Below are 25,085 nucleotides of genomic sequence, written 5' to 3'. Positions count from 1 at the left end.
AGGGGCCCTTCACCGACAAACTGGGACCAATCTTAATTCCCTGGAGACCATCATTTATTTTTGGTAAATGCCATCCAAGAATATACACAGTATCATTCCCACAGAACAGTCTATAGCATGAAAAGTCCTGAAAACATGGTGACATAAAACAGTTCACAGTTTTCAGATTCTTCAATAATTTAATGTTCTCTGCCCTAAGGCTGTTAGACCTTAAGGGATCCAGGTCTGGTTATGTCCCAGTGATAACACAGGACCTGCTGTACGACGCGTGCTAAATACACAGCAAAATTCAGAAACTCCAGGTGCTTCTTCATTTGAACCTGTTTGGCTTCTCTCCTTTGTAACAGGGGTTTGATTTTCCCAAATAATGAATGACTTAAAATAAGGTGCTTAAAAATTCCACACTGAGTCTCAAGATAGTGAACAAACACTATTTAAAAATGCCCTCTGAGCCTCAGTTTTCCCCCTTCAGTAAAATGAAGGGACTGGGTTTGAGTTAGTTTTGCAGGCCACACCACGGATGGGTGAACTAAATTTGCTGTTACAAACCCCAGCAGGGAGGAGGGTGAAGGAACCCAACTGCAAATGTGGATGTGAGGAGGAGGAGGAGGGGCTGAGCCCGGGCAGCAAGTGGCTGGAAAACCGACCTTCATGAGGGCAACGTCCACTCGGAACTTTCAAGTCTCAAAAGTATGTCTTTGTCTTCTGATCTGATCGAATATGATTGTCTCATTCCAGTGTATGTACTCACTGTAGATTTATGTACAGAACTAAATATCCGTTTATTCATTTATAAACCGTAATGAAACCAGTCAGGTATTTCCCCTCACCAGCAGATCTTGCTTTGGAAAAACAAATACACAAATTTCAGAAACCTCAGAAATTTCATTAAACCTGCAGAAAAGCATAATTCATTTTGGAGTTCAATTTTATGTTCAAGGAATCAGTTCCTATCATAAAGACAATTACTGTAATATCTTTGCCATGCAAAATTATCCCCATTTATTGTGGACCAACTGCAGGTCCAACTACTGCCTCTGATGAAGGCACTCGGCAAGTTCACAAATAACATCCTTGAAGACGGCCCCTTCCTGTTGCACACTGCGCAGTCTCAGAACTTGGGGCCAAAGTAAGTAAAAAGCAAGCCAACATCAAATGGTTCTCCTGAGGCCACTGGTACTAAACTCAAGCCAGAAGGCGACCTCATGACCTCTTCAGGAGCTGCCCATCCATGAGCGACAAAATGTAACCTCTAAGTACAAAGTTCCAACTATCAAAAACAAACAGGAGTTGAGCATAAGCTATGGTTGGCACTTCCTCTCAGAGCAGAGAACCATCTCACATGTCAGAAGGTAAAAGGTAACCTGAGGTCCCATCTGCTGATCAAACCAAGTGCCTGTTCAAGAGGGTAGGCGCAGGGCAGAGGAAGAAGGCAGCCAGCAGTCAAGGGAGGGTCCCCTCTGAGGCCACAATCTCTTGTAATGCCAGTGTCCCGACCTGAACCTCAGCACACGGGTTACCCTCGGAGCTCACATAATCTTCCTGGCGATGTGATTCTACCAAAAGCCAAACTTCTTGACCAAAGACTGATTTGGCAAACCAAATCCTAGCCTGGTGCTTGCCCCTTCCCTGGGACGTGATTCAGATCCTGACGGAAACACCACTAGAGCAGCTAACGGAATCAGAGCGCCAAGGTCTGTGACACAAAAGTATGGAGATGACATTCTTGATTCATCTCACGTTCAGAGGTTGTGGTCACTAGAAAAGCGCTTCAGAACACTTCATTCCTTCCTACTAGATGCAGACATATGCCGAGACAGGCATCGCCAGCAAGCTTTCTTGTTTTAAAACGTTTAAAAACCAAAGGGGCTTCCAACCATAAGCCAATCTGTATGCATCCCCTAAGAGGGGGATGAGGGGTGGGGGACCAAGGTGAAAAACAGACTACAAAATATGCCCTAGAAAAATGCAAGATCCTCATAAAACCAACATCTCCTCACCAGATATCCTATTAAGCAGAGAGTGTTGAAGGCTCATGAGAAAACAAAGTGAGTATTGCAGTTTAGCTTGGAATGCTGAACATGATTTTGAATGATCCTTCTTGCTGCTCCGAGAGGAGAGTCGTTCCACTCCAGCAAAGGAAGAGTCCGGAGTCAGCAGCCACCCTTCCCTTTCGGTCGGCACATCAACTCTGACTCGCGGGTGAGAGAATTAGGCTCTAAGGATTCAATGCTAATTGCAATTGCTCTGCACTGAGGAATGTTGGCCAGAATTGCAAACCGTCATGGGGCTGACCCAAAGCTGAGCCCACCTTTGTGGCTGGAGAGGTTTTCGGAACTCTTGCACTCCTCTGCTCCACACCTGCTTCGGTCCTGCGCCTGCCTGACAGTGGCCAGTCACAAAGCACCACCCTGAGGTCCTTTCCGCACCACCCTCCCTGCAGAGCACATCTCGCCCGCTGAGGTCTCTGTCCTTTCCAGAGAGGGTCCTGGCTGGAAAGCAGAAAAAGAACTCTGAAGAACAGACTTGGGGAAGTAAGTCTACACAGAAAGGTCAAAACCTAGCCAAGGTTTCCGGAGTGACGCCGCCCTCAGAAGACAAGGCTCCCAGAAGAAAGGGCGTGAAACACCGGAGCTCGGGGTGGTGGTCCCCACGGCAGGGTCTGCTTTCTGCTGGTTCCGCACCATCCCCCCTTGGCTGGGTTGTACATTCACTGGTTGTCAGGAGTTTCTGATGCTGCTGGGGGCGGGAATGGAGGAGAGGACTGGCAGAACGTCCTGCCCAGCTCGCGAGGCTCTACACGTCGTATCGGTTCAAAGTGTATGAGTTTGGGTAGGTGGGCCGGCCGTACTGGAAGTGATCTGTCAAGATGTTGTTGCGGCCGTACTGGTAGTCGCTGTGCGGGGGGAAGAGCGTGCCGTTGTGGGGCTTCTCCAGGGGGCTCCGGTGGTGCTCCTTACTGCTCAGGTCCCCTGTTGTGACGGGGAGGAGGTGCTTCCGGGCTTGCTGGTTCGCGTCATACTTGGTCTGCAAAGTCAAGAGAGCAGTGATGCCATCAGCTGCATGCCTGGGATGCACACAGAGGACACAGCGGGGCTCGGGATTCATGGCCAAGAGGCCTTCAAGTTGACACAAGAGTCACCCCGAGTGGAGCTGGGGCACGCCCAGTGCACAATTAACGGAGCAGCCCTCCCTGCCAGCCATCCCCCAGCTTCACAGGGGAATACACAGAACCTTCGCGAGAAAGGAGTGAAATTCCCAATAAAGCCTCAGTAGAACTGAGAGCCAAAACAAAGTGAGGCGTGAGCCTGGGGCATCTATGAGGGAAAGTGGGAGCCCAGGATGGAGGCAGCGGAGCCAAGACCATAAGCCAGGCAGTGGCAAAGCTGGGAGCTGGAACCCCTGCCTCTTGGTTCCTGCTGAGGCCCCATCCTTTCCACCAACGCTCGGTACCTCCTTGGGTGTCAAAAGGACAGCCTTCCCCAGCTCAGACTCACCTTGTTGTACAGAAAGACTCCAAGGATGGCCGTCATCATGCCCAGGACGTTGGTGCTGGTGACGGGGTTCCGCAGCATGATGAGGGACACCGTGATGACCATGATCCTCTTGGTGGCGTTGGCGACCGAGTAGCTCAGAGGGCTGATGAGGTTGAGGATGCTGAAGGCGATGACGTTCTGGGCAAAGTTACAGAAGCCACTGACAGCCAGGAGCAGGAGCGTCCAAGGCCACTGGGCCACAGAGGTCTGCAGCGATGGGGGAACGAGAACGGCACTGAGGTCAGAGCAGCTCGCCTGCCCTGGTGGGGGTGGTGACATACAGTGGCTTCTCAGGGGTCACACTCCCGGGAGGGGAACAGACCCAGGCAGCTCTCATCGTGTGATACCAGGTGCTTTATACGTACACCCTCTGTCCTTCACAACTCTGCATGGCACAGCAATAGTAATCACCACCCATTCTTGCCAAGGAAGTGGAGGTTCGGGGGGGGACATCAGGTACTTAAGGGGTGCAGAGTATGACACGAACCAGAGCTTTCCCCTGTCCCTGGGCAGGGAGGTCAGGGCTCTGGGTTAGCAGAGCAGGGTCTACATACTGGACATCACCTGTCTGAGCTGCTAGACAAAGTACCATTAGGCTAGAGGGGTTACAAAAAACAGATGTTGATTTCTCACAGTTCTGTGGGCTGAAGTCTAAGATAAAGGCGCTGGCAGATTCCACATCTGGTGTGCACCCTCCTGGTGCAGTGGCTCTCACTGGGTCCTCACAGGGCAGAAGTGGCGAGGGAACACTGGGGTTTCTCTCTCTTCTTTTTTGGTTTCTCTCTTTTTAAAAGTAATTTTATTTATATATTTATTGGCTGTGCTAGCTCTGCATTGCTGCACGGGCTTTCCTCTACTTGCAGGGAGAAAGCGGTACTTTCTAGTTGCAGTACACGGGTCTCACTGTGGTGGCCTCTCGTGGTGGAGTGCAGGCTCTAGGGCTTGTGGGCTCTGGAGCAGAGGCTCAACAGCCGTGGTGCACAGTATTAGTCACTCCATGGCATATGATCCTCCTGGATAGAGGGTCAAACTCCCATCTCCTGCGCTGGTGGGCAGGTTCTTTATGCTGAGCCACCAGAGAAGCTATGGGGCCTCTTAGAAGGGCACAAATCCCATTCATGATGGGCCCAACCTCATGACCTAATCACCTCCAAAAAGCCCTGTCTCCAAACACCATCATGTTGTAAGGTTTAGATTTCAACATATGAATTTTAGGAGGACACAAACATAGTAGACATTCTGCATTGTATCAAATGGGGAGGTCCTGGGGTGGCAGCCCCTGGGTGTGTGAAGACTCCCCCCACAAGGCTGGGAGCCCAAGGCTCTGGTCTGCCCCATCACTGGAAGCCCCCAGGCAAGCCACCCAACCTCTCTGGCTTCATCTCTGTAATGGGGAAGACTGATCTTGATGAGTCTGTATAACACTGCTGCTGTGAGGACCAAATGCAATCATGGTTTTGAAAGTGCTTTAAAACAATCCCAAGCCAAACAAACAGAAAATGATGTTATCATCAAAACTTTAGTTGCCGACGTCCCTGGTTGTCCCGTGGTTAAGAATGCAAGTGCAGGGTACACAAGTTCAATCTCTGGTCCAGGAAGATTCCACATGCTGCAGAGCAACCGAAGCCCGCGTGCTCTAGAGCCAGTGCTCTGCAACAAGAGCACCCATCAGGGTGAGAAGCTCGGCATGCGGCAACAAAGACCCAGCACAGTCAAAATAAATACAAATTAAAAAAACAAAATTTTACCATCTGACCCTCGCCAGAATGAAGCCACCATAATAAAGGGGGCCTAGAAGTAAAAACTAAGATCATAGCACCCAGTCCCGTAACTTCATGGCAAATAAATGGGGAAAAAATGGAAACAGTAACAGACTATTTTCTTGGGCTCCAAAATCACTGCAGAAGGTGACCAGAGCCATGAGGTTAAAAGACATTTGCTCCTTGGAAGAAAAGCTATGACAAACCTACAGAGCATAGTAAAAAGCAGAGACAGCACTTTGCAAACAAAGGTCCATATAGTCAAAGCTATGGTTTTTCCAGTAGTCATGTATGGATGTGAGAAATGGACCACAAAGAAAGCTGAGCACCGAAGAACTGATGCTTTCAAGCTGTGGTGTTGGAGAAGACTCTTGAGAGTCCCATGGACTGCAAGGAGATCTAACCAGTCCATCCTAAAAGAGATCAATCCTGAATATTCATTAGAAGGACTGATGTTGAAGCTGAAGCTCCAATACTTTGGCCACCTAATGGGAAGACTCAATTCATCAGAAAACACTGATGCTGGGAAAGACTGAAGGCAGAAGAGGGCAACAGAGGATGAGATGGTTGGATGGCATCACCAACTCAATGGACATGAGTTTGAGCAGACTCCAGGAGATGAAGGACAGGGAAGCCTGGTGTGCTGCGGTCCATGGGGTCACAAAGAGTCAGACAAAACTGACTGGCTGAACACCATAAACCCCAACTAGCAAACATTAGGACCACAAATTCCTCAAAGAGCCTAGGCTGATCTCAGGCCAGCTCCCAGGCTGCTCTGGCCTCTCACGGGAGGACACAGCTGGATCTCTCAGGACAGTAGTGTCTAGTGGCCTTGCCAGGAAGGGAGCTGAAACAGTCCTTGGGCAGCGGTCTGATTCTATCTCCAGCACCCTCTGATAGGGAAGGATCACATAGTCCTCTTAAAAGTGAGGGAGATCCAAGTAGGGACCTGCTCAGAATTGCCTTCAGGGCGAGCTGGCCTGTTCTCCTAGGAATTCTTCCCTGAGGTGACCCACAGGGACTTACAAGCTATTTTTACAAGGCAGGCTGCTTGCAAAGATATCTTCCAGAAAAGCAACCCAGCCAATCCAGCTTTTTAAAAGAACTGACATACAAAAAAGTTGAGTGTTTCTTCCTTCTGGTGGATAGTTCCATGTGTTTTAACACACATATATTGATTTGTGTAGCCAACACCACAGTCAAGAGTTCAGAACAGCTCTATCACCCCACGACACTCTCCAAGGCTTCTCTATGCACCCTCCCTCCCCCAACCTAGGCAACCACCTGGGTGTTCTCCATGATAGGTTTGTCTTTTGGAGACTGTCCTCTAACTGGAAAGATGCAGCATGGCATCTTCTCAGACAGGTTTCTTTGATTCAGCATAATGCCTGTGACATTCACCCAAGTTGTTGTAAGGGATGACCGTTGGTACCCTTGTTATTGCTGAGAAATGTTCTGCTGTACAAACACATCAAGTTCTTTCTCCATTCACCTGATGAAGGACATCTGGGTTGTTTCCAATACTCTGTGATCATAAACAGAGTTGCTATAAATATTGTGTACAGGCTTCTATGTGAACCTGAGTTTCATTTCTCTAGAGTAGACACCGAGGAGACTGCTGGGACATATGGTCAGTGTATGTTTAACTTCAGAAGAAACTCCCAGATGTTTTCCAGAGTGGCTGCACCATTTTGCAGTTGCTCCAACAACAGAAAAGATCCAGTTGCGCCCCATCCTTGACAAACATGGTACTGTCGGTACTTTTCATTGGAGCTATTCTATTAGATACAAAGTGGCATCTCCTCATGGTTTTAATCTGCTTTTCCCTAATGACTAATGATGTTGAACATATTTCACATGTGTACAATCTCAATGGTGAAATTCAAGTCTTTGGCCTATTTTTAAACTACTCAAGTTTTGAGAGTTCTTTATATATCCTGAACACAAGTTCTCTGTCAATATCTCACTGGCAAGTACTTTTTTCCCCAGTCTGTAGCCTGTCTTTCTTTAGCAGTGTTTCGGAAAGCAAAAGCCTTTAACTTTGACGAAGCCCCCTTTAGCAAAATTTTTTTTTAAATGGACGGTGCTTTTGGTGTAACATCTACAAACTACTTCCAAGTCATGAAGATGTCTCCTCTGTTTTTTCTTCTAAGGGTTACCATTTTTGCTCTTATATTCAGGTCTAGAATACCTTATGAGTTAAATTTTGTGTAACATGTGAGGCTGAAGTCAAGGCTCAGATCTTGCATATGGATGTTCATTTGCTCCAACATCATTTGTTAAAAAAACTATCCTTTCTCCACGGAGTTGCCTTTGAACCTTTGTAAAAAATCAGTCACCCATATCTGTAAGTATAATTTCAAGCTGCCTATCTGCTCACTGGTGGGTGTCTTTCTCCACCAATATCCGTACCTTTATACTAAGTCTTAAAATTATGTAATGTGATTCCTCCAACTCTGGTCCTCTTTCCCAAACTTAGTTAGCTATTTCAGTTCTCTCGCCAGTCAATGTAAAATTTCCAATCAGCTTTTCTATATTAAAAAAAATTTTAATATATATAGGTATCTATCTACCTCCAAATACACAGGGGGATAATTTCTCAACTTTTTTCATTAATGCCTTTGCCCAGCAGAAAAATTAAAGTTAAAATTTAAGTAATGATCTACAATTGAATATAAGAAGTATAAGATTTTGTTGAGTAGAAAGAATTTTATTTCACCCTTTCAAATCTATTTCTTTATCTTGTTTTATTGCTCTGGCTGTGATGTTAAGTATCATAGGGAATGGGCCTGTTGAGAGTGAACATCTTTACCTTATTCCTGAATTTAGGGGAAAAAACTTTCAATTTCTCAACATTATGTTAGCTATATATGCCTTTGATCAAGTTGAGGTAGTTTCCTTCTATGTCTAGTGTGTTGACTTTTTAAAACTCATGACTGGATGTTGGATTTTGTCAAATGCCTTTTCTGCATGAGTTGGTATAACTATGTGTTTTTTATCAGGCTATTACAGTAGATTACATTGATTGATTTCAAAGTATTGAATTAGCCTTGCATTCTTGATTTAAATCTCACTTTTTCATAGTGTAGTATGTTATTTAACATATCCCTGCATTTGATTTATTCTAATATTTTATTAAGGACTTTTGCCTCCATGCTCACAAGGGATATTGGTCCTTTTTGTGGTTTGTTAATATGAACCAAAAGTGTTCTTTTCCTCTTCTGTTTTCCACAGGAGATTGTGCAGAACTGGTGTTTATTTTTTCTTAAATGTTTGGTAGAAATTACCCATAAAACCATCTGGGCATGATGACTTCTTTTTAGAAGGCTTTAAACTATGAATTCAATTTCTCTAATAGTTATAAGATTCAGGTTATCTTTTTCATCTGGAGTGGGTACATTTTGACAGTGTGTGGTTTATGAGGAATGGGTCTATTTCAGTTGTCGTTGATTTTATGTATGTAGAGTTGTCAGTAGTATTTTTATGGTTTTAAGTTCTGTGAGTTCTGCAGTACTGTTCCCTTTTTCATTCCTGATTATTTGCACTGTCTTATCCCTCTGTCTTTTTTGGAAGGGTCAGTTTTGCTTCACTTAAAATTTTTTTTCTTTTCCCTTGAGACTTCCTCTTTGGTCCATGGATTATTTAGAAATGTGCTGTTTGGTTTCCAAGTGTTTGGAGATTTTCCTGTTACCTCTTTGTTATTTACTTTTAGTTTTATTATGATCAGAGCATATACTTTGTATATTTCCAACCCTTTTCTTAAGGTTTTTTGTTATGACATACAACATGATCTATTTTGGTGAATTTCTACATGTACACTTGAAAAGATGTCTATTCTGCTGCTGCTGGGTAACATATTCTATAAATGTCAATGAGATTTCCAGTTGGTTGATAGTGGTGTTCAAGTCTTTACTCCTGATCTTCTATAGATCCAGTGATTTTGGAAATTCTGTATCTGCTGGATATAGAATTACATGTTAATGGTTCTTTAGTTTTAGTACTTTACAAATGTTATTCTACTTCATGGTTTCTGATGAGAAGCCCACAGTTATCCAAATTGCTGTTCTCCTATAAATAATGCATCCTTTTTCTGTTTTCAAGCTTTTTTGTCTTTGAATCTTTTTCTTTCTGTGGTTCAAACTAGATACCTTCTGCTGATATATCTTCAAGTTACGGACTTCCCTCTGTCATCTCCATTCTGCTACTGAGTTCATCCAATACCATCCAGTGAGTCTAAGTTGTTTCTTCCATCCTGAAATTTCCACTTGGTTCTATCTTCTATTCTTCCCATTTGTGTCAAGAACATTCTTGGAGCACGATTATAAATAATTGCTTTAAAGGCTTTGTCCAATAATTTCAACATCTGGGTCATCCCAGTACTGGCATCTGTTGACTGTCTTTTCTCATATAAGACTTGAAATTTTTCTGTTTCTTTCTATGCCCAGTAATTCTGGATTATATCCCGGACATTTAGAATATTAGAAGACTCTAGGTCCCATGGAGAATATTGATATTTGGTTTCAGCAGACTCAGCTAGGTTCAGGCTACAAGTTTGACCAGCCTCCAGTGGGTAGCAGTTCCAACACCAGTTCTGTTTTCAAAGCCTTTTCAGTGGACACAGCTCTGTCCCAGGTGTGCTCTACCACTGACCAGTCTTGGTCCTGGGTAGTAGACTATATTCTGTCTTTGTATGCTGTTAGGATCAGATCCTCACATGTGCAGTTCAGGATTTTGTTGTTTTATTTTTAAAATGGTAATTTTGTCTTTCCAACTTTAACCAAATTTCAGATTTCTGCTTGCTTTTCCATTTTGGCTCTGCCCTTTTTTTTTTTTTTGGTCGCACTGCACGGCATGCAGGATTTAGTTCTGTAACCAGGGATTGAACCCATGTCCGTGGAAGTGCAGAGTCTAACCACTGGAACACCAGGGTAGTCTCTTTTATGGTGTTTTATGAGATCATTTCCCCCAGGTTCCTTCTTTCCATGTCTCCTTGGTATTTTCTGGTTTCTGAGGTCTCCCTCTTTCAATCATCCAGTCAGAAATCTGGACTTAATAACCCGACTCTGATTCCTTCCTACAAATGCACCTCCATCAGGGGCCAAGCAGTGGGAGGATGAAGAAGAGAAAAAAAAAATGCAACAGGGGCTAATCCTCTCCTGCGACTGAAGAGGGAGGTTGCCCACCTCAGCATCTTAGGTGCCTATGGGACCTTGCTGCCACCACCAAATGGGACTGCTGGGGGCCTGGGACGTGAGAGGACAAAGGAAACAGCAAACAGAGGATTCCCCCTATGCTCTCAGAGCATCATGAATCTCCTTCCCTGCCTCAGCAAGCTAGTAAAGAGGGCTTTTCACTCTCTTCCTCCCCCAGTGCCCACTTCTGTGTTTCCAGATGCTTTAAGTCCAGGCTGAAGATACAGGAGGCAAAAGAAGGCAAACCCTCAGCTGGCTCAGTGGTACTTTGTAATCTGGTTTTCTCCACCAGCCTGCCTGTTCCCATTTACTTTTTAGTTCTCAAATACTGGCTTCACCCATCCTGTCCAAGCTTTAAAACTGGGCCACCTGCTTCAGAGTCTGGAAATTCATACCTGGCTACAGTTGAGCTGTTGGCAGCAGGTCTGGAACTGTCTGGGAACATGTCTGGGAGCTGCCTGCTGCCGTAGCCTTTGATTCCTGGAAACATGGTGATTAGCAGGTCCAGATGATGCTCTCCAGCCTGAGCTTTCTCCCTTCCTCATGGAGCACAGCACCAGGACAAACCTAACTGAGCTGGCTGCTGTGGGAAGACGCAGGGGAGGGTGGGGAGCCCTGCTAGGAACCCCACTTTCAGGAGGCAGCACTGTGGAATACTGTGTGCTGCTAGGGCTGCTGTGAAAATGTACAAGGGTCCCATCAAGGTAAAAAATATATGGCTTCAGGGCTTTCCTAATGGTCCAGTGGTTAAGAGTCCACCTGCCAATGCAAGGGACAGAGGTTCAGCCCCTGGTTCAGGAAGATGCCACGTGCTGTGGGGCAACTAAGTCCATACACAACTATGGGGTGTGCATGCCAGGGCCCGTGAGCTGGGAACTCTAAAGCCTGCACGCCGCAAGTAGAGAGCAGTCCCTGGTTGCGGCAGCCAGAGAATGCCTGCATTGAGCGACGAAGACCCAGCCCAATCAAAACTTAAAAAAGAAAAAGATGACCTTGACGAGAAAAAGAGGTTACCAATAGCAAGACAATAAGTTTATTACTAAAAGAAAACCAAAAAACGTCCTAAATGCAAGAGAAAGAAAAGAGAGCAATGAGAGAGCAGAGCAACATCTACATATAGCTGTTTGTGAGTGTGTACAGAGACACCAGAGAGTTAGCACGAAGTAACAGCACTGACGCCACACCCAGAGGCTACAGAGCAGCCAACAAAAGGAAAAGGAAAGACCCAACAGGTCAGTGTGGAATGATCCCCAGGACGTGTTACTGGTGAAAACCTTTTCTGAATATATCTAAAATATCTAAAGAGTCACTATTTGTATAAGGAGGGTGGAGAAATGAACACACCTGGCCCTCAGTACCTGTGGGGGATTGGTTCCAGAAGTCCCCAGATCTGAGGATGCACAAGTCTCTCATATAATAAGATGGCGTACTGCAGGGACTTCCCTGGTAGCCCAGTGGCTGAGACTCTGCACTCCCAATGCAGGGGGCCCAGGTTCGATCCCTGGTTAGGGAACTAGATCCCATATACCACAGCTAATCATAAAAAAAATCCCAAGTGCTGCTAAGACCTGGCGCAGCCAAATAAATTAATTAATTAATTTAAAATCTTAGTTAAAATAAATAAAATGGTGTAGTACAATTTATACTCAGCCCTCTCTATCTACAACTTTCACATTTGCAGATTTAACCAACCCTGGATTGAAATTTTGATCCTTGGTTAAAAATCTGTGGATACTGAGGGCTGACTATATACAGAAATTTGCTTATGTTTATGGAAAAAAAGACCACACACACTGAGAGGGTAAACCAAGATCATAAAAATGGCTACTTACAGGGGTGGGGGGAGGAGGCAACAGAAAGTAAAGCCAGACTTCTTTGAATAAACCCTGCCATATCATTTGGAAACATAAAGGTGTGACATACTCTACCTGGGGTGGGGGTGGTATTGCCTAAAAATTGAAAACAAACGAAGTAAAGGAACCCAAACGTACGTGAAGTTGGTGACAGAGGCACATGGTGAAAACAACTATTTCAAGTACCCTTGGAACACAATATTCCAGTTCAAGTACCCTTAGAACACAATATTCCAGTTGTCCATCTGTAACGAAGGCTGCTCTAAGGACTGTCTACCTGCAGCTGTCTCATAGGGACTCACTCTGAAGCAGCTATACATGTGTGCAGTCCAATCATGTACGAACAGCTCCGGTGTATGTGAATAAGAAATGCTGTGAGAAACCCAAGTGTACCAGAAAAAGATGCAAATAAAAAAGTCAAAGCAATAAGAAATCCTGCAGTGTTACACTGGAATGAGAATGAACTGGGATAAACTCTCCCCTATGCCACCAAATGTGTCTTAGTTTTCCACTACAAAGGCTTAAAGATGAGAGCCCAGCAGCAGGGAGGACACACAGCACTCAGAAGGTGTCTGAACACCACTCTCTCTGTGGAAAGCAACCTGGGCTCCTGAAGGGGCTCTGGGATGGGAGGTGCACAGATGAGGGAAGACATCCTGTGGGACCAGAAGCTTCCAAAGGCCGATAGGTGCCATCAGGACGGCGGGGAGCCAACAGGAAGGGCTCTGTCGGCCCACGCAAAGATCATCTGAATATTAAAAAATTATGTGTACACCTGACAAGCACGAGTTCACAGTAATACAAAACAATAAAAGAACCCTCCTTCACCTGAAAGAAACAAAACCTTAACTCACCAGTTAACACTGAAGTAAGCTCTAACTCTTTACTCTGAAAACTCATAATTGAAAAGGCGAGAGAGGCAGTAAATTGCTTTTTGTGCACTGTACTTCCAGGTAATAAACTAGTTCTGGTTGTTGATGGCACGTTCGTCACAGAACATTACAGCTGATCAACACGGAAGGGAAGTTAGAACATGAAGCCACAGTTTCCTCACCCTGAAACCAGAGATAACCGCCACTGCACCCATAGATGGTAGTAAAGATTAAAGACCAATGTCAAGAATCCAGTCAGGGACTTCCCTGGTGGTCCAGTGGTTAAGAATCTGCCTGCCAATGCAGGGAACACAGGTTTGATCCCTGGTCCAGGAAAATTCCATATGCTGTGGAGCAACTAAGCCTGTGAGCTGCAACTACTGAGCCCACGCACGTAGAACTTGTCCTCTGCAACGAGAAGCCACTGCAATGAGAAATCTGGGCTGCAATGAAGAGCAGCCCCGCTCGCTCCAACTAGACAAAGCCCAAGCAGCAACGAAGACCCAGCGAAGCAAAAAATAAATTCTAAAAATTAAAAAAAAATTGATACACCGATCTTTAAAAAAAGAATCCAGTCAGACCTCGTTAAGCCCTACATTGACTCCATCCAACTCAGACCTGGAAGAGCCATGCCCAGCTCCTTATCACTGTTGCTTGCATTAGTTTCTAGTACATTCTCTGGAGGCTGGTCCTGTAGGTGGTGCGTGGGAAGATGCTCTTTCCTGGGCTCAGCTCAGAGAGCCCTGGGTACATCTGGAGTCAATGGAAGTCCGCACAGAGATGATGCCAAGAAAGGACTCGAGCAGTGCAAGCACAGTTTCAAAAAGGCCAAGTGAGACCGGAACGAGACTGAGGGTGAGACGGCCGCCTGTGCTGCCGCTTCTTCCTCCTTGAATGTACTGGCACGGATGCAGCAGTTACCAGCAGCTGGGATCTAGCACTATTGAGAAGGAAATACATAAGAAGCCGACTTCCTTGACTGCACGCAATGTGAATCGTCGAAGAGCTGAGAGCTAAAAGGGCTGGCGGTCAGAAGCCCGATAACCCAGTCAACACAGAGGCGTAATTCCCTGACAAAGCACCTACTTCGGAACCAGCTAAGAAAAGGGCATGTTCTTGGCACAGGCCAACTCACCAGGTCGCTGCTGACCAGGAAAGCCGAGAGATCTACCAGGACCCATGTGGGGATCATAAAAAAGACGGCATGGCAGCCCAAGATGTTCAGCAGCCGGAGATGGTGGATCCTTGAATCTCTTAATACCTGAAGAGAGAAAACCTCTTTAAAGGCTGGTTGTAACTATAAGTGGCAAGAGGGGCTCCGCTTACCCAGGCCCCAAACATGGTGACCGCACATTATCCCTGGTATCTGACCTTGACTGCCAAACCTACAAGTGCACCTATGACGAGACACACTGCCCATGACTAAAACAAGCACAGTGTTTCATATGCAAAGGACCAAGAAAAGAAAAACAAACAAAAACAGCAGCACTCAATTGCTGGTGAAGCTACAGGGGAACAGGCACTCTGAAATGGTACTGGTTAATGTCTAAACTGGCATACGGTTCCAGAAAACAAGCATATCAAGAGCTGTAAATATCTCATACCCTCTGACCCAAGAGTGGCAAACTCATCAAGAGGAAACAACCTGAGAAACAGAATAATGTTTAACACAAAGATACTCATAAACTGTATTATTTGTAGGGAATAGCTCGAAATAATCTGCAGCTGCAAAAGGGAAACCAACTGTGTTAATTATGGTACCTGAAAAGAATGTGATTATTATGAGTTAGCGATAATTTTTAATGATATGGGAAAATGCGATGTTAAAATAATAAATGAACAAAGCAAAACTTGAAAAAAGTATGTATAATATTGCAACTCGGAAAAAACCCCTAGCATTAACAGTAGTTCTCATTAGGGAACAGTACTTCGACTTTCCTCAAGAAAGAGGAAACCCTGAGCCGGGGGTAGGTCTCTGTTGAGTCTTGGTCCCCAACACCTACTACGGCACCTGTCACACAATAGGTGCTCAATAAATTTTCTGATTTCTTTTCACTGTGCTTTTCTCCATTTTTTCACATTGAATGTAAGTCAACTTCCTAATAATAATAATAAAGCTATTTAAAAAACAAAACAATAGAAACCAGTAGAAGGGTGACAGGATGTTTTTTTGTTCCAACACTGAAGAAATCTTTACCTGGCTACTTTTTTAGATGCCACCCACACACCCCAGAAACAGCAGGTGCATCCTGGACAGCACCCCAATACCTTTTTGGAGAAAATATTCTGAAGCGAGAAGCACAGTGTGGCAGCAAGGGCGCTGACAAGCCCCCACATGTCGAAGGACAGCTCGGTGACGGTGGCCAGCAGGACGCCGCTAATGATGGGGATGAGTGACAGGTACACCTGTGAGAGGATGGCAGGAGTGGCTGACAGGCCAGGGTTAAGCTGGGCCGCCCAACACTGATGCCCGGGGGAAAGCCTTGACTGCTCTCTCTTCCCTCCCCAAAGGGACACCACCTACCACTTTGGATGCCAGTGTTAGCTGTGACAGTAATACTCTGGGGAGTGCGGGGGAGGCAGATGGTTCTCAGAGTACCTGAGGGTAGGGCTGTGTCACTGTGGGGCCCCCCCCCCCCCGCACCCCCATTAAGAGCTACAAACCAGGGCTGGTCCTAATAGGATCTACCCAGCTGCCGCCACCAACACACCAGGATCTGAAACTTTAAGCCTCTGATGGGCTTTTCGGGTCCCTCTTATTTTGCACTCTTCCAACATGCAGTTATCCCTGGTGAGGACACTTCCCCTACACCCTCTCCAGCTGGAGACCTCCTTTCCCCTCAGGGGTCAGTTCACAAAGGCCAAGAACGTCCCCTGACACAGTGCTCCCCAGACACAGTCAGGTTCCCCAGCGGTGTGTTTTGGGAGCAGCGCTCTCCACCCACCAGGAGCACCGTTACATCGTCTGCGTCCCTGCACCCCTTTAGGGCAGCTCTTTGCTCACGGCTCTCTGCTGGTGCCCGGCCCTCAGCGGGCACCCAACAACTGCTGGCTACAAAAACGAGGAGCGAGTGCTGTGACCAGGGTCTTCCAGAAGGTGCAAGCATTTCTGGGCCTGGAAAGTCCCAGAGCTCTCACGGCTAAATAGGCTCCCAACTTCCAGAGAAATGGCGTCCATACCCAGCATGTGGCTTTCCTTACTCCTGGCTCATCTTTCCCCTGCAGAGGATACTCATAAAGCACTTTGGGGGCTTCCCTGGTTGAGACTCTGCCCCCAGTGCAGGGGGCTAGGGTTTGATCTCCATTCAGGGAACTAAGAATGGAGAACAGCCAAAACAAATAAATAGATTAAAAAAAAAAAAAACACGAAAAACACTTCAGAGATTCTGGGAGGAGGTGGTGAGGCACCCCACCCCCATCCCCACATACACAGGGTAAGAGTAAGAGCTCTGAATTCCAGAATTCCTGCTCCCTCACTACTGGCTGGCCCTCAGGTTCTTCCTTTTGAAGTCTCATTGCTTTCCCTGAGATGAAATGATCACCGACCTGATCTGGAAAGGGTGGGGCCACACTTACTCTATCATCATCATCATCATTAGTCTCCTGCCTAAGCCATTCCCCTGTCTCTCCTCCCTGTGAAAGGTTCTGGCTCCCTGCCCAAGCCAGGAACAATGACCCTATCAGGAAGCCTGATAAACACAACGTGATACTGAGAGAAGCAAGCCACACACCTCCTGGTCAACTCCGACCTGGGGAGACCAGTCACATCTGCCATCACCCTGGGGGTGGGCTGCAGGGCACACCAGATCTGGCAGGGGATAAGACTGACCCAAAGAAAACACCAGCCGGGGTGGCCCCATTTCTATAAGCTGATCCAGGGCCCCGCTGTTCTAAGTTACATAAAATACAGGACGCCAGAAACCAACCACACAGAAAAGAGGCGCTCTGTCCAGCATGAAATGGATTCCAGCTGGGACAACAGGAATCCCACTTCCACTTAAGGACACAGGGCAGGGCTGTCTCTGGCTGAAGCCACAGCTTCTCTCACTCCAGGCCAGGAAATACCCTGGCTTGGCATTTCAAACAGACCCTGGATTGTGCCCAGAGCATCTTCCCCATGTAGCCCTGGGCTCTGTGGGCTGCTCTCACTTCCATCTCCAGACATTCACAATTCCTGGCTGTTTCTATTTCTAAGACTTTGCTGGGCTTTGCCAACATCAAATTCCTCTGACTAGTTTCTCACTTCTGACCCCAGAAATCCGGAGCCTGAACACTATCTCTTGCAAAGATGTAAAACTCCGTCAGAGTTCCGTTCCAGCAAGGAGTCAGATTTTCCAACCCTCATTCCACTGGAGGGGGGTGGTCTGGTCAAGGTGGGACCAAGTTATCCAAGTTGCCTACCAGCAACCCCAGGTTGGGAGTCCAAACAGGGAGGACCCCTGGATCTGAGATGGGCAGCAGCATCCTGAGACCACACATCAGAAACAACTCAGGAACACACACCCCACATGCTCAGGAACACTGCCCCGGGGGTGATTCCAGAACGTTAGCAGCAGAAGAGCCACCAGAGGTCTAGAAGACGACTTCCTTATTTGACAGGAAGCCAGGCAGCCTGCAGACCAGGGACCTAGACCACGTCACCAGCTCAGCAACAGCTGGGAAGGCTTTGGGGCCCCCATCGGCCCAGAGCCCTCGTAGGTTACCTTGGTGCTCTGTTTCTCCTTCATGATGATCCGGGACAGGAGGACCACCCAGATGGGCATGGTGGCCTTGACTGCAAAGAGAGAGTAGGGGCATTCAGGGAGCTGCGCTAGTCCCAGAACCCACTCTGGGACCTGTCCCAATCCCACTGGGGTGGAGGGGTAGGAAGGCTTGGCTGCCACTCAAGTCACTTCAGCTCTTCTTTACCTGTGGGCCCTCCCCGAACCCAACAGTTCTGATCCGGCCTGCTCACTTCCCTGCTTTCTTCTCAGTCCCTTCCCTCCCGGAGAGCCCTGCGCGTGTCCCTCTCTTCCTAAAAGCTTTGGCGGCCTCCAGCGCCTTCTGGACTGAAACGGACTTCTCAGCCCGACGTTCCAGGCCGTCGAGGGCACCACAGCCGGCGCACTCCGACCTAAGCGTCAAAGCCCAAGGTGGCGTGCTCCAGCCGCCGCCCCCTAGGCCAGCCTCGGCACCCACCGGTGTGCGCGTAGGACACGGGCACCTTCCATATGCTGACGTGCGCGGACACTGATGCGAAGTACTTGCCGAAGGCGAGCGGCAGCACGTAGCGCGGGTAGAAGCGCGGCGGTAGCAGCGGGCCGGACGACTGATGCGGACCGGGCCCAGGGCCCGAGACGGGCGGCGCCGGGGGCACGCGCCAGGCGCGGAGCAGAGGCGGGAGTCCTGCGCACAGCGCCAGGATGTGGCACAGCGACACGGTCACGGGGAATGGGAAGGCGCTCAGGATCACCTTGTTGACCACATTGCCGCCCGCGCTCAGCGCGTACCACAGCAGGCACAACGCTGCCACCCGCGCGCCTTCGCGCGCCCCTCCGCCGCCGCCGCCGCCGGCTCCCGAGCCCCCGGCGCCCGCGCCCACTCCCACCGCCGCCGCCGCCGCCGCCATCCTTCCCGAGCGGCCGCCCCTTCCCGCCCGTCCGACGGCCCGACGCCGGGCGGGGGCGGGGCCGGACGGGGGTGGGAGCGCCAGCCAACGCTGCTGCCTATTAGCCACCGTCGCTTCCGTCACCGCCACGCGCCGGCCGACGCGCCCGCCACCACGTAGCGAACGTAGTCCCCGCCTTCCTTTGGGTGGGCTTCCGGGAGGGCGGGGTCTGTCCCGGAAGCGGAAGGAAAGGGGACCGTGAGCCCAGTAGGGCTCTGAGGGTAGTGGGCTGGCCTGAGCGAGCGTAGACTGGGTCCCGGAGCACAAGCAGGAGGGGCGGGAGGGGGCGGTAGGACCCCGCTTTGTCGGTGTCTGTGAGCGGGCGATCGAGCTCGCGCGTCAAACCTCGATATCCGGGCTGCATTGGCGCCCTCCAGCCAGATTCCTGATGGTCGGCGGCGGGAGACAAAGGTAAAAGACCAGACCTTTCGGGGAGAGAAACCGAATGGTGAAAACCTCTTCATGGGCTTAATTCTTTCTGCAAACCTGGAGCGAACTCCCGTGGCCGCACTCCAACTGAGGGGCCAGCCCAGAGCGCCCTGGAGCACGTCTGGGAATGCGCTGTGCGGTATTACTGTCTTCATTTCACCGACTGATGGACCGAAGCCCAGAGAAGGGAAGCGACGTGGCATGGGTCCTCTGGCCAGTTTGGGAGTCGCAGTAATGGCAACCTCCTCGGGCACCTGTCTCTAGGGATCTGCAGGAGGGAGGGACGTGGTGCTGGCCCCTACTGCCGATGCTCAACGACCGGTTGGGATAGAGCAGCCCAAAGCCGCAACGGAGGAAAACAAATCGGTGTTTTCAGCAAGATGATCTTACACTGCAGGACTTTGTTTGAAATATCATGTACTTCCAACTTTGGGGGTGATAGGGAGTGTTAAAATTTTTCTTCTACTGTATCTTTACTTGGCAAATTAAAAAGTGGCAACCCAACTTGATCCGCAAAATGTTGGTGGGAAGTCACAGCATAACCTTGTGTTATGACTTGTGTTCTCAAAGTCAGGCAGTATCTGTACCCTAGGGCTTACTAGATACTGACACAGGAGAGGTGGTGCCTGCAGGGGGTGAAGGAGCAGCGACCTCCCTCAAAGCCCAGGTCTGAGAAAAGGAGATGCTCATGGGGTGCCAACCTGCACCTTAATAGCTTCCAGCTGTGCCTCTGACCCTTTGTTGGTCTCAGGATATCCACATGTCAGCTGGCCACATTAGAGGTAAGAAAACAGGCACAGTGGACTAAGGAAACTAGTTATTCCACAGCACACATGGTCCTGATGACAAGCTTTCACCCCTGCCCCCCCCCCCCCGGCTAAATTTGCATAATTTAATCCTCACAGTTTGGGGGTATCACTTATATCTCCCAAATGAGGACAGGTGTATAGGAGTAAAGTGATTAGCCCGGGTCCATACAGGTGGTAGATGGCAGGGGCAGAGTTTAACCTTAGACTGCCCTCAAAGCTACTTCACCCACTTCTCAGAGAGGGTATGCCCTGCACTAGCCTACGTCAGAATTCCCCAAGGCTCTGAAGCTGTAGCTCTGCATTGATTGCATGTTTCTGGACCTTCTGATTTGCCTGGTGGGGCTGCTTCTCTAAAGGGGGAGTTGCTTCCTCATCTGTGAAATCAAGTAAATGTGGTCAAGATGACCTATTCCAGAGTGAAAAAAATAGGAAGCCAAAGCTTATGGTTTCAGAGATGAGGGAGAAGAATTAAAAGATCATCACTTTATAGTCAAGGAAGAACTACAAGTATTTCAGGGGGTAAGACAAGGTCACTTGAGACCTGGGTTGTAGAGCCTGCTTGGGAGGGTAAAGCTCTCTCTTTCTAGGGAAAGTGAGGTCTGGAATGGAGACAGATGTGGCCTCTCCGACTCAGTCACCCAGAGTTAGCAGGTGACTCTGGAGGTGGGAGAGGCACTGTGGCCCTGAATGAATGAAAGGCAAGGTGGAGGTCAGTCTCCATGCAGAAGGCTAATAGGCTGTGGACTTGGTTACTTTGCTCTGCCCACCTCCCCACAGCCTGGCTAGCTATGGGGCCTGAACCTTGGACATGGGGTCCAGGTTATCTTGGCTAATCCAGAATCCAGAAAGGATGAATGTGGCTATAAAGGACCAAATTAAAAAACAATTCTCAGACTGGTTTGTGCAAATGTTTTTTTTTTTTTTTATTTCCACATTTATATCACAAGGTGTCCACTTACTGGACCAAATAGCAAAGTTGCTCCCTTCTGCGTCCTGAGAACACAGAAGTCTAGGTACTGTACATTCACTAAGGCTCCTTGTTTTTGCAAATCGCGTTTATGACAAATAACCATAAGGCAAACGAATCTAAAGGAATGGTTATGAGTGTTTCCAGCATACAGACAGGTCTCTTCTCGCCCAACAGTACAGCTTACACACCAGTAGCACCCGCGGTTACTTTTGTGTTTTGAGGGGAAGGGAACTCTAGAAAGGTGAACTTTTCTAGATATGTGTGGGAAGGGGAAACTGAAGAGGGAGGAACAAAAGGCAAGTTATTTGTCTGGTGGTCAGATGGAAGAGGGGGCAAAATAAACTTTAGAAAACAAATTTTTGCAGCATTTCTTTAAAAACTGGGCTGTAACTGAAACAAGATACAAATGTGTGGACGCCCAGGGAGCATGGGTCGAACTGGTTGACCAGCTGGCCTGCGTGATGCCAGCAGCTCACTACAGCTGAGGCACTGTGATGGGAAAGCTGGCCAGGTGGGGTGCAAACCGAGGCCGCAGTGTTGCCCACTGCCTCAAACACTTAGGGCCATGTTAAAAAACAGAAAATGCAAAGAGATGAGATGCGTGCTTCTGTCGCTGTGTTAAAGGTAACCTCTCCCACAGGTTTTCTGTGCCTGCCTGCAACTGAGGTCCCAGCTCACCAGGGCTGGGAAGCACCCACACCTCTTCTGGGGTGGGAGACTAACGCTTTTTATAGCTGGTTTGCTATAGAGTTCTGAACTCACTTTGCTGGCCTTCCTTCCACGCGGTCCTTCCTTTGCAATTTTGTTAGTAAACTGGTAGCAGCATTTCACAAAAGGAGAATTTAGAGGGATGAGTGCAGAGAGACCTAGAGACTCTCGCCCCCTCCCTCCCGCCCCGGGCCGGACTCCCCGGATTCCCAACCACTGGAGGCGGCGGGCCCTGGCGCCCGTCCTCCATGGCTGACTGCAAGGTGGGAATGCACTTAGAGCCCGAGGGGCCGGTCAGTCCAAGCAGACATAAGGCAGAATGTTCAACCGCCCGTCGTCGCCGTGCGGGTCGAGCGATATGCACTGCGTCCAGTCATACCAGTTACCCTGTGTGTCCTGACACCCGTTCACCCCTGGCCACTGGTGGGCCTGAATTCTGTCCAAATCGTCCTGGGTGACCTCGCGGCTTAGCCCGGGGAAGTCCGTGGGCGGGCCATGAGGCACCAGCACGTGTGGCTTCCGGGCCCCGCGCCGAGTGCTCTCCTCCTGTTTCAGGTACTCGGACATGAAGTGGTGAGCGCCCGGGGTCTGTGCGCCTGACGACGAGAGCAGGCTGCTCTGCCGGCTCAGGTAGGACTGGATGATCTCATTGCGTGACAGTTCCTTCCAGTTCGTCTGCTCAAAAGGGCTCTGGAGGCTGGCCTTGGCCTCGGGCTTGTCCAGCTCTGTCCTGGGCTGCTCCGTGTGCACGGGGCTGTCGGCCCGCACTGGCTCTTTCTGGGTCAGAGGTTTGATCTGTCTCGTCATGGGGTCAAAAGTGAGCTTCCGCTCTTTTAACCGGACAGGCTTGACACCGGCCTCAGCCACCTGCCCGTCCAAGTTAACCGTGTAGTCACGAGGCCGGTACCTCTTCTTCTTTTTGCTGTCCGACCCACCGGAGGAGGCAGCATCGCTGTCCGCCTTGGAGGAGTCTGGGGAGAAGCCTGCCCGGGGCAGGAGGGGCTCGGCCGGCGGCAGCCCCGCCTTGCAGCCTGACCCTGCGAGCCGCTGGTGGCCCTCCGGCTGCTCTAGCCAGCGCACGGGGCTCTCTGCGCTGGGCAGCAGCTCGAGTCGCCGCACGGGGGGTGTGGACGGCTGGGCCAACGGAAGCGGTGACGGCACCTGGGTGGCATCCAGCGACTGGGGCCGAGGTGATGGGCTGGGCAGGGAGCCCTTGTACGTGTACGGGCTCCGCTGCCGGGCAAAGGAGCCCTCGTGCCGTGAGTTCCGGGAACTGAGAGAGCAGCGAGGTGGCCCCTTGGGGTGGGGGGGCCCTGGAGTCTCGTCCACCCTGTCCAACTGCTGCAGCACCACAGCCTTCGTCTGCAAGCAGGGCCCGGGGGGCTTGCCCAGGCCCGGGGAGCTGGTGTGCGGCCTCACGGCGTTGACAGGGATCTTGCCGCTGTGCTTGTCGTTCTCGCCGTGCTCCAGGCGGTTGCCCTCAGGGCCCACGTGCCCACTGCTGTCCAGGGGGCTGGGGAAGCTCTCGGGGCTCCCGCTGATCCCATTGGTTGGGAGGGGGGATGAGTTGGGTACCAGGGAGTCGTGGCTCGCCTTGGAGACCTTGGGAGGTGGCCCTGGGTGACCGAGGTCACGCTGGTCTCCCCGGCGCTTGCGGCTGCCCAACCTGTCCAGCCGCTGCCCGCACAGCCTGGGCATGTCATTGCGGTACTTCAGGTCGTGGACGCTCTTGGGCGGGCCCGCCGCCCCTGCCTCTGGCCGGCAGTTATGGGCACCACCATTGGCCGAGCCGGTGGCAGCCGCCAGCCCCCGCAGCGCAGCCTCATTCTGGTGCACGGGCTCGATAAGCTTCTGCCAGCTCCGCAGCAGCTTCTTGGCCCGCTTGGCGAGCTCCTCGTTCTTCGTCTTCTTGCGGACGTCGTTGATGAGCTTCCCAAGGCGGGTTTCCTACAGCCAGAGAGACACAATGACATGCTTTTAGGACAGGGACACTCCATGAAAAGGGAGCTGGGACAGAAATGGAGCTTCCCATGGAGCTGGGGGAAGGGCTCCGTATCTCTGAAATGACCCCACAGGCCCCCTAAACCACCAGTCTCTCAGACACAAAACCTATGAAGTTGTTGGGTCCCTCGGGACATTTAAATTCTCAGACCCAAGTCCTCAGATTTTACAGTCCATGGGACAGACAGGGCATTCTCAGAAGCATCATCTCACGGGCTCCCAGCTCCTGAAGGCCGCAGATCATTCAAGGCCACTGCAGGGACACTCTGCCGGGGGAGATTTCTAGGTGAGAGTACACCGTGGCAAAGGCAACCACAGGCGGGACCTCGGGCCAGTATCACTCCCTGGAGCCTCTGCTGCGCGCTGCAGAGTGTGCAGGGCCTCCTGCAGAGAAAGGGGCCTCGACTCTGAACTAGAGCCTCTCGTATTTCCTGCAGTGTCCATGGGAAGCATGTGCTGTGGGCTGGTACAGTGCAGGCCAGAAGGGCATGCCCCCCTCACTCTGCCCTTTAAGACCTCGCTGGGCCAGTGAGCAAAGTCTCTGAGGCTCCAAGAAGTCGAGAAAGCCCAGGGCTGGAGCAGCCCAGGCCCCACCCTCACTGCTGCCCCAGTGCTCAGACCGGGACACTCACCTCCAGTGCCTCTTTGGTAATGGGGTATTTCTCCAGGCTGGAGATGACTTCCTGCACCGCCACCATGTTCCGGATCTGTAAAACAAGAGCCACTGTCAGACCCCAGGCACTTCTCCCTGTGCCGGCCTGCTCCAGAACTCTCCCTTTCCCAGGAGCCAGCGGAGCCAGCATCACCAGAGACCCACCTCCGGCCGCCTCCGACCTGCTCTCAGGGGCCAACATGGCACCGAGTGCGCACCCTCCCCTGCCTCCTCTAGTGCATGGTGAACAGGTGACTATGAGTCTGTCTACGGACACACCCATCTGCCCAAGTGGCTGCCACACAGCTGAAATTCACATTTATGAAACAAGATTCACTCTTGATGTGGGAAATGCACTCAAATCTGCCATCTGACGGGAGGTTGAAGGATTTATTGAATAAAATGCACCATGTTTAAAACAGCCGTGCATAGTAATCTAATCAATTTAGTTGCATTAACAAGATCTTTATAGAGTTCATCTAAAGACATCACAAGGAGAGCAGAAGTCACAAGGTGGGAGAAGACCAGTGCCACGGGGCCCCACGGGTCTGTATGCGAGCCTACAGAGAACGCGGGCCAGGAGGCACAAATAGGGACCGTGCAGCAGTGCTCAGCTCTCTTGGTCATCAGGCAAGGCAGACTGAACCCACACGTGG

At 49.8% G+C, this 25,085-nt stretch overlaps 2 protein-coding genes, 1 long non-coding RNA gene and 1 other non-coding gene across 4 annotated transcripts in view; 2 read left to right on the top strand and 2 right to left on the bottom strand.

Moving 5' to 3' along the window:
- Positions 1 to 36: 36 nt before the first annotated feature.
- Positions 37 to 18,968, bottom strand: SLC35E1 (solute carrier family 35 member E1). Its single transcript, XM_020908672.2, has 6 exons — positions 18,392 to 18,968; positions 17,917 to 17,987; positions 15,482 to 15,619; positions 14,349 to 14,474; positions 3,498 to 3,743; positions 37 to 3,027 (listed from the first exon to the last, which is right to left on the bottom strand). Exons 1-6 carry the CDS (start codon positions 18,819 to 18,821, stop codon positions 2,797 to 2,799), a joined length of 1,242 nt encoding a protein of 413 aa, XP_020764331.2. The 5' UTR covers positions 18,822 to 18,968; the 3' UTR covers positions 37 to 2,796.
- TRNAG-CCC (transfer RNA glycine (anticodon CCC)) lies at positions 11,929 to 12,001 on the top strand. The gene has a single exon. It is a non-coding gene; the product is annotated as a tRNA-Gly (tRNA).
- Positions 18,957 to 24,850, top strand: LOC110147259 (uncharacterized). Its single transcript, XR_002316799.2, has 3 exons — positions 18,957 to 20,071; positions 22,332 to 22,406; positions 24,446 to 24,850. It is a non-coding gene; the product is annotated as an uncharacterized lncRNA (long non-coding RNA).
- The window catches only part of MED26 (mediator complex subunit 26), a 43,181-nt gene continuing 39,092 nt past the window's right edge, over positions 20,997 to 25,085 (bottom strand). Inside the window, exons 2-3 of the mRNA XM_020908673.2 lie at positions 24,410 to 24,484; positions 20,997 to 23,723 (exon numbers count right to left, since the gene is read on the bottom strand). Of these exons, the coding sequence (XP_020764332.1) occupies positions 22,071 to 23,723; positions 24,410 to 24,484 (1,728 nt within the window). The 3' untranslated portion in view covers positions 20,997 to 22,070. The remainder of the gene's footprint in view (positions 23,724 to 24,409; positions 24,485 to 25,085) is intronic.

This window comes from Odocoileus virginianus, chromosome 3 (genome assembly GCF_023699985.2).
Source record: "Odocoileus virginianus isolate 20LAN1187 ecotype Illinois chromosome 3, Ovbor_1.2, whole genome shotgun sequence".
Taxonomy (NCBI): domain Eukaryota; kingdom Metazoa; phylum Chordata; class Mammalia; order Artiodactyla; family Cervidae; genus Odocoileus; species Odocoileus virginianus.
This window is presented reverse-complemented; position numbering and strand designations above follow the sequence as displayed.